Source organism: Gymnoscopelus braueri, assembly GCF_963280865.1.
Source record: "Gymnoscopelus braueri genome assembly, chromosome: 6".
NCBI lineage: Eukaryota > Metazoa > Chordata > Actinopteri > Myctophiformes > Myctophidae > Gymnoscopelus > Gymnoscopelus braueri.
In genome coordinates, this window is record NC_137607.1 from 38,455,904 (window position 1) to 38,470,570 (window position 14,667).

General features: G+C 42.9%; 1 protein-coding gene across 1 annotated transcript in view; it reads right to left on the minus strand.

The window, feature by feature from the left end:
* Nucleotides 1–14,667, minus strand: part of obscna (obscurin, cytoskeletal calmodulin and titin-interacting RhoGEF a) — a 62,291-nt gene that overhangs the window by 44,894 nt on the left and 2,730 nt on the right. The window contains exons 4-18 of the mRNA XM_080431974.1: nt 14,247–14,408; nt 13,718–13,822; nt 13,067–13,333; nt 12,385–12,654; nt 11,640–11,906; nt 11,153–11,416; nt 10,513–10,779; nt 9,289–9,558; nt 8,524–8,790; nt 6,978–7,244; nt 5,520–5,792; nt 4,506–4,769; nt 3,628–3,894; nt 1,292–1,558; nt 411–680 (exon numbers count right to left, since the gene is read on the minus strand). Coding sequence (XP_080288100.1) covers nt 411–680; nt 1,292–1,558; nt 3,628–3,894; nt 4,506–4,769; nt 5,520–5,792; nt 6,978–7,244; nt 8,524–8,790; nt 9,289–9,558; nt 10,513–10,779; nt 11,153–11,416; nt 11,640–11,906; nt 12,385–12,654; nt 13,067–13,333; nt 13,718–13,822; nt 14,247–14,408 — 3,747 coding nt within the window. The remainder of the gene's footprint in view (nt 1–410; nt 681–1,291; nt 1,559–3,627; nt 3,895–4,505; nt 4,770–5,519; nt 5,793–6,977; nt 7,245–8,523; nt 8,791–9,288; nt 9,559–10,512; nt 10,780–11,152; nt 11,417–11,639; nt 11,907–12,384; nt 12,655–13,066; nt 13,334–13,717; nt 13,823–14,246; nt 14,409–14,667) is intronic.

Here is a 14,667-nt window from a genome sequence, read left to right on the forward strand (position 1 = left end):
ATGACTGGCGGAAAGATGCTAATGTCTCTGGTACCGGAGCCGCCGGCAGTCATCAAATTATTGGCTTAGAAATGCGACAAAAACTAAAAAATCTCCATGAATTAAATTCTCTTTTCTTTCTTTTTTTCTGTTGTGTTTTTGGTCTTTGTCTTTTATGTCATGTATTATTTGTTGGAAAATAATAAATAAATACTTTAATGACAAAAAAACAAAAACACTTTCGACCTGGCGTCCCTATTTTGGGCAGTTTTCAAACTTTCAAACATTATATAAAACATATATAAGTTATACATTTCAGAAATGTTATGTAAACATCTTGACTGAACTGGATATTAGAAACACCGATTTTAATGCAACTACAGTGTATACCCGCTATCCTCATAAAATAAACACAAATAATATACTCCTACCATTCACAGTCAAAGTAGCTGTGGTCTCTATGCTTCCACAGATACATGTGTAGATATCGCTGTCCTCAGGCATCACATCAAGGATCTTCAGCTCAATCAGCGCGTCTCTTTGGCGCATGTGGTACTTCTCTCCATTCACAATCAGCTCATTTCCTCCCCTCCTCCACTCGACTGTGTAACCAGGTTTAGAGAGCTCACAGCGTAACGTGGCACTGTTGCCTTCCTCCATAAGAATGTTCCTGAGCTTCTGTTTGAAGATGACTGGCAGAGCTGAGGAGTAATGTGAGAAAGTGGACTGAGAAGTATTTGATTTACTGACAGTAATGTATACTCATCCCTTGTGTAGGAGGGAAACATTTGTAATTGAGCTACATTAAGTGGAATGACCTACACCAGTGATTCTAAATTATTTTTTAAAGGCATTAGGCCACGGACCCCATTTGATACCATTGTTTTACATCTCTAGGACCCCACACTGTAAGATCCTCACTGTTAATTTAACTCTGGAAGTGTAAAATGGAACCAAATGGACCTTCCATTGTATTTCCATTCATACACTCTGAGTTACAGACACGTAAGAGTCCATTTAGTTCCTAACTATCAATCATTTAGCTGGGGACCCCCTGGAACCACCTCAAGGATACCTGGGGGTCCCCGGGCCCCACATTGAGAACCACTGACCATAATCAAAGAGATAAAGGAGAATCTTTTTTTCTGCAAGGCAACCAATTTGGAAAATCTGATCAGGTAGACGTTTATAGAATTTGGTGGGCAGATCACCAGCCAATTTTCACAATAAAAAAAAATGGCTGAAAGTTGGGTCTGATCTAATCTATTACTCACATGTTTGTCTCTAATCAAAGAAATACTGCATTTCCTACCAGCAACAGTTACAGTAGCAGATGTCTTCTGGTCGGCACACAAACAGCTGAAGACTCCACTGTCCTCAGGCACAGGCTTCCAGATGTGGAGCTCCAGGGTGGTCTCTCTTTTTCTTATCTGGTACTTGACACAGTTTTTCAGCAACTCGTCCCCCTTCCTCCATTCTACTGGTATTCCCGGTTTAGACAGCTCACAGCGCAGCGTGACACTGTTGCCCTCCTCTGTCTGTACATTCTTTAGCTGTTGTCTGAATGTGATAGGTATTGCTGGAGAAAAAGAGGCAATAATTTTTTTTTAAAGGAACACATTTCCATTTATTAGTCATAGTGGTGGCATGTCAATAACATCCACCATTACTTGAGAGCCAATGTTCTCTGTAGCCAGCTGTGGCTGTCTAGTTTACTTCCAGCACCCACTGACGTATTCTGACGTCAATGGATGTCTGGAAGAAGTACAGGCTGATATTCAACTGTATTCAGCTGCATACCACAGATTAACCAGACAAAACCATGAATCATAATTTGGATGTTTCAACCTTCAGGTTTGTTCTGCTGTCTGCAGCCGTATCTGTCTCCACCAATGAGAACTGGTTAAGCATTTAAACCAGTGGTTTTCAACCCTTTCCATATCAAGGTCCATTATTTAGGCGCCATTTGAGCCACAGATCACCGTTTGTTGAAATTTAGACTCTCAGACCCAAGAATATTTTGTTCACAATTCCATGCTGTATTGATGTTGGTACCATAGGAGAGATAACAGGCAAACGTTGATGAAAATAACAATTCTTCTAACAATTCTCAATTTTTTTAGACTTCTTGCAAATTAAGTAATGCCAGATGTTTAAAGGAGAATTCCGGACAAATTAAGTGTTATCTTTGATGTCTCGTTACTCACCTACCGATGTGAAAAGTAGCGTTCTTTTTTTTCATATATTCCCCTGTCGTCATTTTTTAAACCCCCTCCGTTGTCATAATGGGAGCGCGTGGCTAAGGGAAATTCGTCTATTATAACCGACGCAAAGTTGTTTTTTTCACTACTAGTATTCATAGTAGAGTCTCATGATAGTCAAACATGCGTTGAAACTATCTGCGAGGCTGCCGTCAATGGCGAACGATTTAACACTGGTTGCTTGTTTCTTCCAGAACCTGGCAACTCGTGTTGCCAGAATCTGGAAACAAGCAACCAGTGTTAAATCGTTCGCCATTGACGGCAGCCTCGCAGATAGTTTCAACGCATGTTTGACTATCATGAGACTCTACTATGAATACTAGTAGTGAAAAAAACAACTTTGCGTCGGTTATAATAGACGAATTTCCCTTAGCCACGCGCTCCCATTATGACAACGGAGGGGGTTTAAAAAATGACGACAGGGGAATATATGAAAAAAAAGAACGCTACTTTTCACATCGGTAGGTGAGTAACGAGACATCAAAGATAACACTTAATTTGTCCGGAATTCTCCTTTAACAATAATTAAACTCTTGAGAGCATAAAATTAAACTGGTTTCATTTTACACTCTCAAGAGTTAAAGATCTACCTAATAAGGGTCCATTTGGTTACCAACTCTGCATCATTTAGCTGGGGACCACCTGGAACCCCCTCAAGGACCACCGGTTGAGAACCACTGATAAACCCTATATATACCAGGATCCTACAGGGGTCTGTACTTAGTCCCCTCCTTTTCCCCTCTACACCAAATCTCTTCACCGACGTGTTGTGACGCCACGTGTTGTGAGCTTGTAGATCGGCTATTTTCACAGAGAGTTCATCTGTTTTCGCTGAATGTTGGCCCACACTCACCGCCAAAGGGGAGAATTCTCCCCTTTTCAGTCAATGGTCTTTACCGCCAAAGGGGAGAATTCTCCCCTTTTAATAATTTTTTTGAATTCTGTTTTTGAATTCCTAAAAAGTTTCTCTAATTTTTGAGTATAAATTTATAACCCTAACCCTAACGAATTAATAATAATAAAAATAAAAAAATACATTCACTTCAATGTTAAAAAATAAACTGACAAATAATTCACATTGTTTCTAGAAAAAAATTATTAAAACCCTGGCAGTGGGTGATTTTATTATGAAAAAACTTTGGCGGTGAATGTGTTAATGACATGCCCAGAATAGGTGTGACACAGTGTGACACTGTGACTGTGACTGAGCAGAAATATTTCACATTTCAACATGAAAGGTAAAGAGGTCTGAGTGGTCAGAGTTAATGGTCTACAAAGCACTACCAGCACGTTTACATTACATTACCAACGACATGTTTCATGTCTATTTTTATCTATTATTTTATTTATTATTTATTTATTTATTTTTATTTTATTAGTCTATTACCTGTGACTTTGAGGTGTGCACAGGTCCTGTGATCTCTGCAGTGACAGCTGTACTCTCCTGTGTCCTCAGGCTTCAGGGCTGCGATGGTCAAAGTGATGGTCGTCTTCCTCTGTCTCATCACATGCTTTTCTCCAGACCTGAGGTTCTCCAGACCCTTCCTCCAGTGGAACAGGACCCCCGGTAGAGAGTACTCGCAGGTCAGGGTCACGCTCTCCCCCTCCCTGGCCTCCATGGGCTTCAGAGGCTGCGTGAACTCTGCTGGGATGGCTGCAGAATGACAAATAAGAATGGAGAAAACAGTGGGTTTCTTAATATTTTTCCACCTGGCACGTGACTGAGTAAAGTTTGGCACTTAACCCTCGTAAACTGGACCTGAGTTGACTCTGTACATGGGCCGCTTTTTTCCACCTACACCATATCTCTTCGCCCAAAAATAGTTGATCTACAAGCTCACAGCGCCCGAGAATATGGATGCTGGGGTTCAAGTGGCTATTATTTTTGGTCATCCACATAAACCTTTGTTCTGTTTTCCTCATGCTGCCTTTTCACAGTGGCTTTATCAGAATGATTGATTGATTGATTGATTGTTTCATTGATTGATTGACTTTACAACAAATTGCAAACAATACAGCAAGTATAATTATGCAAGCAATGTTAAAAGGTAACACAAAAAGCCCTGAGTGCTTGTTTCCATTGTGGTCCTATGTATTCAATTCAAAATCAGGACATACAAGACACACAATACAATACAAATCATCATCAATACCAGGAGCAATAAAAGTTATATTTACAGAAAACAGTGTGAAGTTGTATGGTGAATATCACTTTTATGACATTGACAGTGCATAGTAAAGTGCTAGCGGGAAGGGACCCATTACCTTTAACTGTTACCACAGCCCTGGTAGTAACAGATCCAGCACTGCACTCATACACCCCTGCATCGTTATTGCAGACCTCCTTGATGGTCAGTCTGGCCTCACAGCCTGAACGACTGGCAAAGTACTTGGAGGAGCTCCACATCAGGCAGCCATCTTTGTACCACAGGATGTGACATGGCTTGGAAGTCTCGCAGGACAATACCAAACCACCTCCCTCGATGGCCTCACAGTCCTCCAGAGCCTTGATGATGGTGGGACGCCTCTCTACAAATATGAAGAGAGAGTTAAGTCATGGTCAGATTCAATCCAATCAATCATTTATTTCAATTAATTACTAAGAAAGAAGCAACAAAGTATAACGAAATTCAGCAAATAACAGTTCTGTGAATTTACATTTCCAACAACATATCCCAAAACGACTATAGAATTTGCTGTGCACCTTCATGCTACACTAAGGAGGAAATAGACCACTTGCACACAAAGTGCAGTATCAGAAAATTAGCTGAATTGCCATTATGAGCGTAGTCATCCCCAGATGGACTCGGGGGACTCTAAAAATTCAGTGACTCCAAGATCTTTCCTGTCTTTCATCTAGTAACGCCCTTAGGCCAAAATGTCACTCTGCACACAAGATATCTCACAATTTAAATGGGAAGTTAGAGTGAACACAGCTAGTTTGGGTGACCTGCCTTTCTAGCGCAACCTTTAGGTCAAAATATCCACTTGTTGTAGGTTGCAGCTTTTTAATTCTAGTACTTTGTTTCATTTCACTTTTGCAGTTGTTCACAAATTACAATATATGTCAATCCTTCAGTGAATATACAATATACTTTTCCCTTTTTGTTTTCATTTCTAGCACCACATTAGTGAGAGTGTGGGCTCTACGGATGGAAATGTCGGACCAGGTCGGCTCAAACCACTTTGGTCTGATTGGGTGTAAGAAAGCAGCAACGGGACCTGGGAGATGCTAGTGGTTCTTTTTAGACTCTTTCTTGAGACAGTTCAAAGCCTCACCTCTAACCAGCAATGAGGCATAAGATCTCCTCTCCCCAGCCTCAAAGACGACAGTTCCGGTGTCTTTGCGCGCCAGCTGTCTGAAGGTGAGGGTGTGGTAACCCCCTGGTACTATCTGGATCTCATTGAGTTCATTGGTGTAGAGCAGGGTCTCATCCAAGTACCACTTGGACTCAGTGTAGTCGCTCGGACAGATACGACACCTGAACATGACCGTGTCACCCTCAAGACACTCAACATCCTCCAATTCATCCAGGATCAGGACTCTCTGGCCTGAGTAACACACACACACACACAGTTTGCAGTTACAGTTTACAGTTTAGGCATTTAGCAGATGCTCTTAATCCAGAGTGATTTACAGTAAGCAAGGACACAAGTTAATACATCATAATACATCAATAATACATCAAATACATAGAAATAGTAATCTAATAATAAAGTAATACATAAGTAAACCAATAATCTAATAATAACTAATACATACGTAAACCAAGAACCCTAAACCAGGTCAGCAATGACCTGGCATCTGTCTACATAACATGCTATCTAAGTTACATTTTAGCCTTTGCATAATCGTCGACGTCAAGGCTAGGGCAAGTACACACGCACACGCACACACACACACACACACACACACACACACACACACACACACACACACAATATATATATATCAGAATCTGAATATGTATATCAAAGATAAAGTTGGAAATGAGAAAGAGAGGTATCTCTTCCTAGACTATGTAGCTTCTACAAAGGCTGAGTTATACATAGTTGCATGTGGGTGGCATCTGGCATGCAGTGGAAATAGCCAATATAGAGCTTGTAGATCTGCTATTTTTGGTGTGCGACATTGGCATGCAAGGGCATAAAGGGCAAGGACACTTTGGAAGAGGTTTGGGTTGTGTAGTTACCTTGTGCCCCATTGACTAGAAATTGTAAATCAAAATATGCTCCTTATTGACTTATTGTACAGTGAAGATTCTTGTGAAGGCTCTTTTTTGCCTGTAAACGAACGCAAACAAAGCTGATTCTGACAAAATAGAACATCACCAAACTCGGTACTATTTTCTTTTTAAATAAAAATGACAACTTTCTGTTGATTTTGCTATTTTTATTAGGAAGAAAAACCACACTGGATCCGCGGATCAGGATCCGGACCTTCAAACAGTAAAATCAACAGAAAGTTGACATTTTTTATTTAAAAAGAAAATAGTACCGGGTTTGGCGATGTTCTATATTATTAGAACCAGCTTTGTTTGAGTAAATGTACAGGCTAAAAGAGCTCCTCCTGAGCCTCTTCGCTGTACAATGTAGGTCAATGGAAAACCAGCAGTACCAGAGGTTATGAGGACCAGGGTTGTTGTGAACCACTGTTCTAAGTTATATCAGGCACCTGACTATCCATTATAATCTGATATTGTTACAGCCTCAATACTCCCTTTGCCATGGCCTCACCTTGCACAGTCAGTAGTGCGTGGCTCCGCATGGTGCCAACATCACAGATGTAAACATCCGAGTCAAACTTCTCCAGACTGACGATGGTCAGCGACAGCACCACACCTTTCTGCCTCATAATGTGCTTCCTGCTAGACCTGAGCTCCAACATGCCCTTCAGCCATTTCACTCGCTTGGCTGGCCGCCTGGTCTCACACTCCAGGGTTACCATGCTCTTCTCCTCAGCCCTCGTGTCCCGTAGCTCACGTGCAAATGTGTGCTGGAGTTCTGAAAAGGAGTGAAGAAGTTATGAAGAAATCAAACATTCTAGAGCCGTGGTTCTCAAACTATTTAATTTCAAGGACCACCATAACTTTGAGAGTGTACAAATGGAACCAAATGGACCCGTAAAGGGCCCATTTGGTTCCATTTGTACACTCTCAGAGTTACAGACTCTGTAAGGGTCCATTTGGAACCCTCTCAAGGAACAATGGGGGTCCCTTGACCCCACTTTGAGAACCACTGTTCTAGAGAATCTGCATTGTAGAATACTACTACTTACAACACTGGTCTAAAATCTTAGAGCTAAACTAATGCACCATTGTCACTTGTATTTATTTCACCCACACCGCTTGTGCATGCGATGAGGGTAGTACAATCACTCCTGTCTGTGTGTGTGTGTGTGTGTGTGTGTGTGTGTGTGTGTGTGTGTGTGTGTGTGTGTGTGTGTGTGTGTGTGTGTCTGTGCGTCCGTAACAGCCATAACCACTACAGTTCTGATCGCATTTGGATGAAACTTTTGACCCAAGGACCTGAATTCTCAAATATTTTTCATCAAGTGTTTAATTTATGTACATTTCCACCAATTTATAATGAAATGTATAAGAGTAGATGTTTGAACCTTTTGAAAGAACAAGGGTGATATTTAAAGGTAGGGTAAGTGATTTGCTTTGGTTAAAATAAGTGTTAAATAGCTCTATATTAATTCTGATAGTACTCATTGCTATAGAGTGTTTGTTCAGTATTAGGAGTCTCCTTGTCTCTCCAGCTCTTTATTAAACAGAAAATGCATTTTCGTTTCAGTTTCAGTTTCATTTCCAATTTTATCCAACTAGGACAGAGAACTCAATCAGGATATAGATTAAACAAGTGAAATTGGAAGTGATGACACTAAGAAATGAGCAGACAAAATTGGAACTGGAACACTGTACAAATGAAGCTTAAAAATGGGTACTTTCTCCTGATTGGCTGAGATTTTGACACCTACCAAAAAATGTATTTTCTGTTTATTAAAGAGCTGGAGAGACAGGGAGACATCTGTTACTGAAAAAACACTCTATAGCAATGATTACTATCAGAATATAGTATTTTAACCTTTTAACAAAATACTTTTTGTTTTAACCAAAATATATCACTTACCCTACCTTTAATTTTTTCTTTGGGTGGAACGGTAACCAAAACTAAGACTGTGTTTACATGTGGAGCATGGCTTCTCCCACTTATGCACGGGTGTAGGTATCTCTCTCTGAGTTATAGTTGTGCAGGTATTTTTTGTCTCCTACTGTACCTCTGATCTCGAGCTTGGCACGGGTGGCAATGCCATCGGCCTCACAGCAGTACTCTCCAGAGTCTCTGATGGTGGTGTTCTTGATCACCAGTCGCACCAGATTCTTCTCCACAGTGATTTCATACTTGGGGCTCTGCCTTATCGGGTGGCCATTCTTCAGCCAGCGTATGATGGCCTCCGGTTTGGTGATCTCACAGCTCAGCTCTGTGTCCTCGCCCGGCACGCCCTTGACATTCAGCAGGTCTCTGAACACATGCACCGGCTTCTCTGGAAAAGTTCACATAAACAGTGATTCTCAGTTTGATATGCATTAGGCCACGGACCACAATCTACACTCTAAAATCCTCAGTGTTTAACTCGGAGAGTTTAAAACTGGCAGAAAAAGACTCACTCGCTGCATAAACTATTAAGGAAGACTCCTTTGACAGAGACTAAGAAAATAGTATTTATTTTATTTTTTACATGCTCATAAAGTGCTCTGTGCTCAAAGTGAGGTCCTGGGACCTTCGTCAGTCCTATTTGTTCACTCTGAGAGTGTACAAATGGAACCAAAGGGTTCTTTTTGTTCCACTTGTACACCCTCTGAGTTACAGACGTGTCTATTAATTTTTTATTTCCATCAATCATTTAGCAGAGGACCCCCTAGAAGCTTGCGGACCCCACAGACAGATAATAGACAGCACCACAGCCTCACAAATATACAGTAACCGTCATCTGCATACCTTGGAAACTATTTCTTCACTCTTGAGAGAGACACCCATTTACCTTGAACAAACAGCATAGTCTTACAGCTCAGGTCGCTGATGGAGAAGAGCACATCCCCAGCATCAGACAGGATGGCGTCTCTGATGGTCATTTGGAACAGGCGTCCGTTACGCACAACCTGGATACGGCTGTTACTGACCACCAGCTGACCATTGATGGTCCAGAAAGGCTCATCAATGATGTCATGAGAGAGGAGGCACTCGAAAGAGCAGTTCTCTCCTTCCAGGACAGAGGTTGTCTTCATACGCTGGGCGATGGTGATGTGCAGGTCTGCAGAGTTGTGTAGAAGTTTCATACATGTTCAGCTTCATTAAAGTGACTCGCACTTACAACTCTATTAGCTACTGTAGGTTCCCTCTGTCCTTGCAAATTATAGGATATATTTTCCCTACACATAATGGCTGTCCAGTGTCCACACTAAGTACGACAACTATAACGATGAATAAATATATTGATTTAAAAATCAACCCTAACCCTAACTAAAGTGAATGACAGTCTACTCCACAACTATAATGAAAACAACAGTGGTGAACAATATCATTGGATCACTTTCAAATCAATTCACACTGACAGCCAATCAATATCTATCTGAATTTACAGGAGGGACAGCGAGTGCATTTTCCGGCAGCGGCAACTGCCGCGGCAGCTCCGCGGAGCTGCCGGCCGCACCAGCTTTGCGTCGACTAGTAGACCATCGGCCGGTCGTCGCGGGCACTCGCGCCTGGAGGCGCTCGGGCGCGACTCCTTGGCCTCAAGGTCTACTGAGTCGGCGCGCCTCCGTAATGGTCCAAAACTATACTTTATCGGCGGAAAAAAGAAGTTGACTGCCGCTCCTCCACCGGCAGTTCCGCGGCAGTTCCGCTGCTCCGCCGGCAGCTGCCGCTCCACCGCCGGCAGTCACTGCCGGCAGCAGCCGCTCCTCCACCGGCAGTTCCGCGGCAGTTCCGCTGCACCGCCGGCAGTCACTGCCGCTCCTCCACCGGCAGTTGCGGCAGTCACTGCCGGCAGCAGCCGCTCCTCCACCGGCAGTTCCGCGGCAGTTCCGCTGCCGTAAAATGCACTCGCTCCTTCTGATTTACAGGGCACGTTCAACACATTACCGTTCCACATGTTAACGGAACGTTATCGTTCAGCAGCGTGGATGCTCACGTAATTATCGTTATCGCAAGAATTCCCTTAAGGATTATTCCCACAACCACAACATCTATTTGTGCTTCTACTCACCATGTACAATAACCTTTGCCTTGGTCTGACTAGTGCCCAGGTCACAGGTGTACAGTCCAGCGTCATCCTTGCTCAGACAATGGATGATGAGGGCCATGGAGTTCCCATTGTGGAGCAGCTCATGTTGGTCACTGGGGGTCAGGACTACACCATCTTTCCTCCAGATGGGGGTCACAGTGTCTTTAGAAGCCTCACACTGCAGAGAGACCCTTCCCTGTTCTTCTCCTGCAGCGTCCTCCAGAGATCTGAGGAACACTGCTGGGCGCTCTGGAGGTGGAATATTAGTTCAATAATAACACTTTAATGGTTCATAAGTTCTCCACATGCTTTCTCTACAGAATAAATATAATGATAATGGGCAAATATATTATGATTTTACTATCATCATCATCATAATTATTATTACTATAATATCAACATGTCAGTGGCCGGTTGTATGAAGCATCTTAAGTTAAGATGTTCCTTAAAACTGCACTTAAGCTTTCCATAGAAGTTGTTTTATTAGGAAAAATATAACATTACAACATGAAAGCAATAGTTGCAAGCAGAAGAACTAAAGAGGTTTTGCGCAACCGGCCACTGAATCTGTGTCTAATCTGTGAATAAATGTACTCATCAAATTCAATCATTTTGTCACAACCTTTGACCAGTAGCCTGGTTGTCTCATTGAGAAGGCCGGCCTTGAAGGTAACTCTGCTCTGCTGTGGACGGAGCCTCTTGACGGTGAGGCTGTGCATGGTGCCCATGTTCTGGATCCTGCTGGTGGAGCTGGCGTAGAGACGCACGTTGTTGAGGAGCCACTCGACGTTGGCGACCACGTAGTTCAGCTCACACGAGAATGTAGCGTTGCCGTCCTCTTCAACTTCAACTGCGTCGAGGTGTTTGACTAACTTCAACTGCCGTACTGAATAAAATGTGGACAATTTAGTTCATGTAGGCTACTGTAAATTATGAGATAATATAATTGTATAGACACACACACACACAGTATATTTATATAAACATCACGTTTCCCAACATAAACACAGAATGTGAAATATTGAATTTCTAAATACAAATTTGCGCTTTGTATTTATGCAACATATATCATTGCTTCAAATCTTTGTTTCTCTCAACCATGGTCTCACCTTCTACCTTGACCTGTGCTGCACTCTGTGACCCTCCAGCCATACAGCGATACTGTCCGCCATCCATCCCGATCAGGCCGTGGATGGTCAGCTGTGTCCGCTTCCCCTCCCTCTTCATGCTGTACTTACTAGAGGTTTTCAACGCTGTGCGGCCTTTGAACCAGCGCACCACCCTTGGAGAGGGGTCAAACTCACAGCTCAGAGTCACAGAGCTGTTCTCCTTAGCCTCCGCGTCTTCCATGTGGCGGGCGACCTGAAGAGGGCGCTCTAGCGGTGGCACATATAGAACATGGAGATAATGGGACACCTTTACCCCTTGGACAGTCATCTTCAGAAGACATTCTGTCAATCTCTAGAATAACTGGATATTGGTGCATGTGGTTCATTACGTGATAGAACCAACCATTCATGTTGATATTTAAATGGGGAATTCAGCAAAGAATTACATTTAGGTTGTTAATAGAGTTATGATTCATAAGCCCTTAAAAACTATTTGAACTATTGTAGGATGTGGTGGTACATTTGTGTAGCAGAGTAGCCCTGTCTAAAGACCAAAAGCTTAATTTCCTGGAAGAATCCAATCCAATTAGGTGCTCATCCAGATCAGGTTTCCAAGTGTGTGTGTGTGGGGGGGTATATGTAGCAGATTAGCCCTGCCTGAACACCAGAAGCCTAATATTTCCCTTGGTCAGGGGGAGATCAAAGGAGGGGTGAATGTAGCAGACTTCACACAGTGGGACCTCACCTTTGACTGTGAGCTGGCCAGTGGAGCGGCTCTTGCCAGTGGTGAAGACCACAGGGCCAGACATGGAGCTGTCCGTGGAGGTGAAGCAGAGGCTGTGGACGGTTCCCTCCCTGTCGAGCCTCACCAGCGGGCTGGGCTCCAGAACCTCCTTGCTCAGGGTCCACCTGGGGGGTCTCCCTGTCCGCAGGCTGGTCTCCACCTGGAACTTGGCCGGCTCAGGCTCCATCACCTCCACAGAACTCATCTCCCGCACTATGCTGATAGCCTGCTCTGCACGCACAGCCAGACAGCACACACATTACTACCAGTGACACAGCGACCACTGGCTCATAACCATATAGATCAATAAACAAAACGCAATCAATTAAAGGACAACTGTTGAGTTGATGTGAATAAGATCTTATGACAATTATTCATGATACTCATTCGAGACTTTTTTTCATAGGCGTGATTATGTGCAAATGTTCACTGCTAGACCTTTTAATATCTGACCACTGTTTTTATACTCATGAAGTTAACATGATTATACTAATTAATGTAGATCTCAGAGCATGTTTTATTTGTACTTAAGTCCTCAGGCCTGGGTATGTCGTAATAAAACTTAGTTGAGCTGGACCTTGAACTAGAAAATCATCAAATGTAATGATTGTTGGGTCAGCGGAAGAGAGTCAGAGCATCTCACCCTCCACCAGGAGCTGACAGGAGGTTTTGTCATCTCCAGCGTCACAGGTGTAGGTGTCCTCATCTGAAGAGCAAACGTCATCGATAGTCAGCTGCCTGTAGACATCCTGGCTGATTAGCTGGTACTTCCTATTTGGCAGGATCTCCTTCCGGTTCTTGTACCACTTGACCTGAGCGTTGGGCCGTGACACCACACACTCCAGCAGGCCCCGGTGGCGATACATGGCGATCTTGACTCTTAGAGGACGCGTTATTTGGACTGGGAGTTCTGGTGGGAAAAAAGGAACGGGGATTAAGGGAATGACGTACAGCAGAGACTTTTGAGCAACACTGATCTGGTGTACATGGCCAAATGTCTAAGGACTGTTACTAATAGTGCAACCTGTTCCCTGGACAGAATTGAGTAGATTTCTGTGACATGTGTTTTGATTTGTAGTCCAAAACCATACCTAATTATCATTGCCATTGCAATTACAGCTACAATCCACATACTTTAATGACCAAAACACTGATCACATGCATGCTATCATTGTTATGTTGTGATCTAACCCAATTTAATGACAAAATGGCAAACATGTAAGTTTTGATTTATTTCATGAGAGGAGACAAAGCCTTGGATGCTACAAATGGGAGGTGACATTTTGTAACTCACCTGTTACTGTGAGAGTTGCATAGGATGAGACACGCTCTGCAGTGAATCTGATCGCTCCTGCATGCTCTGGCCTGACTGACTTAAAACTGAGTGCGTGGGTTCTACCTGCAAACAGGTCAGAATAAGATGATTTTTTAGTTTATCTTTAATAATACAAGAACAACAAGAAAATCTCCCCGTGCTGACATCATAAGCCCATATGATAAAAACAGAAAAACGAAAATGACTGTACACAGTGGACCTGGTGCATTATCTGTGAATATTCTAGTGGTGTCCGGGGACCCCCAGGGATCCTTGAGGGGGTTCCAGGGGGTCCCCAGCAAAATGTGTTAATATGGCATGAAAATCTGTTTAACAACTTTAAACCTATATTTTGGTGATTTGAAAATAGCCAATATACAAGCTTGTTTTCAAAGTGTTGGAGAAAAACATTTTAAACATTTTAACAACACAAATCTTGTATGATATGATATCTCTTGACATTTAGTGCAGATCATTGACCCTTGCAGAGTCGCAGGTACACACTCACCCTCGTGTCTGATCTTGACCTTGTCCCCGGGTCGGATCCTGCTGTCGTCTCTGTACCAACGACCGTCCACGTCCACCTGGTTGACCTCACAAAGGAAGGTCACCGTTTGACGCTCTACTGTGTCAACATCCTCCAACTCCTTCTCTATGCGAATGTCTCTGGCTGACGGACGATGACAGGGGGACACACAGAGAAAAAAAAAACACATCATCACATTGAGTCAGCTCTGTCAAAAACAAATTGGATTCAAACAGGATTTTTTTTTCTTTTTTTTTTTACTTCTAATGCTGTTAAGTTGCTTTGTACTGAGCTATTCTGTCTTTTCTGCTCTGCTCACATGTGCACTCCTCCAGTCTGCATTGTAGTACTCCGAGTCTGACCACATTTCCCACATGACTATGATTAAAGTTGCAAGTTATAA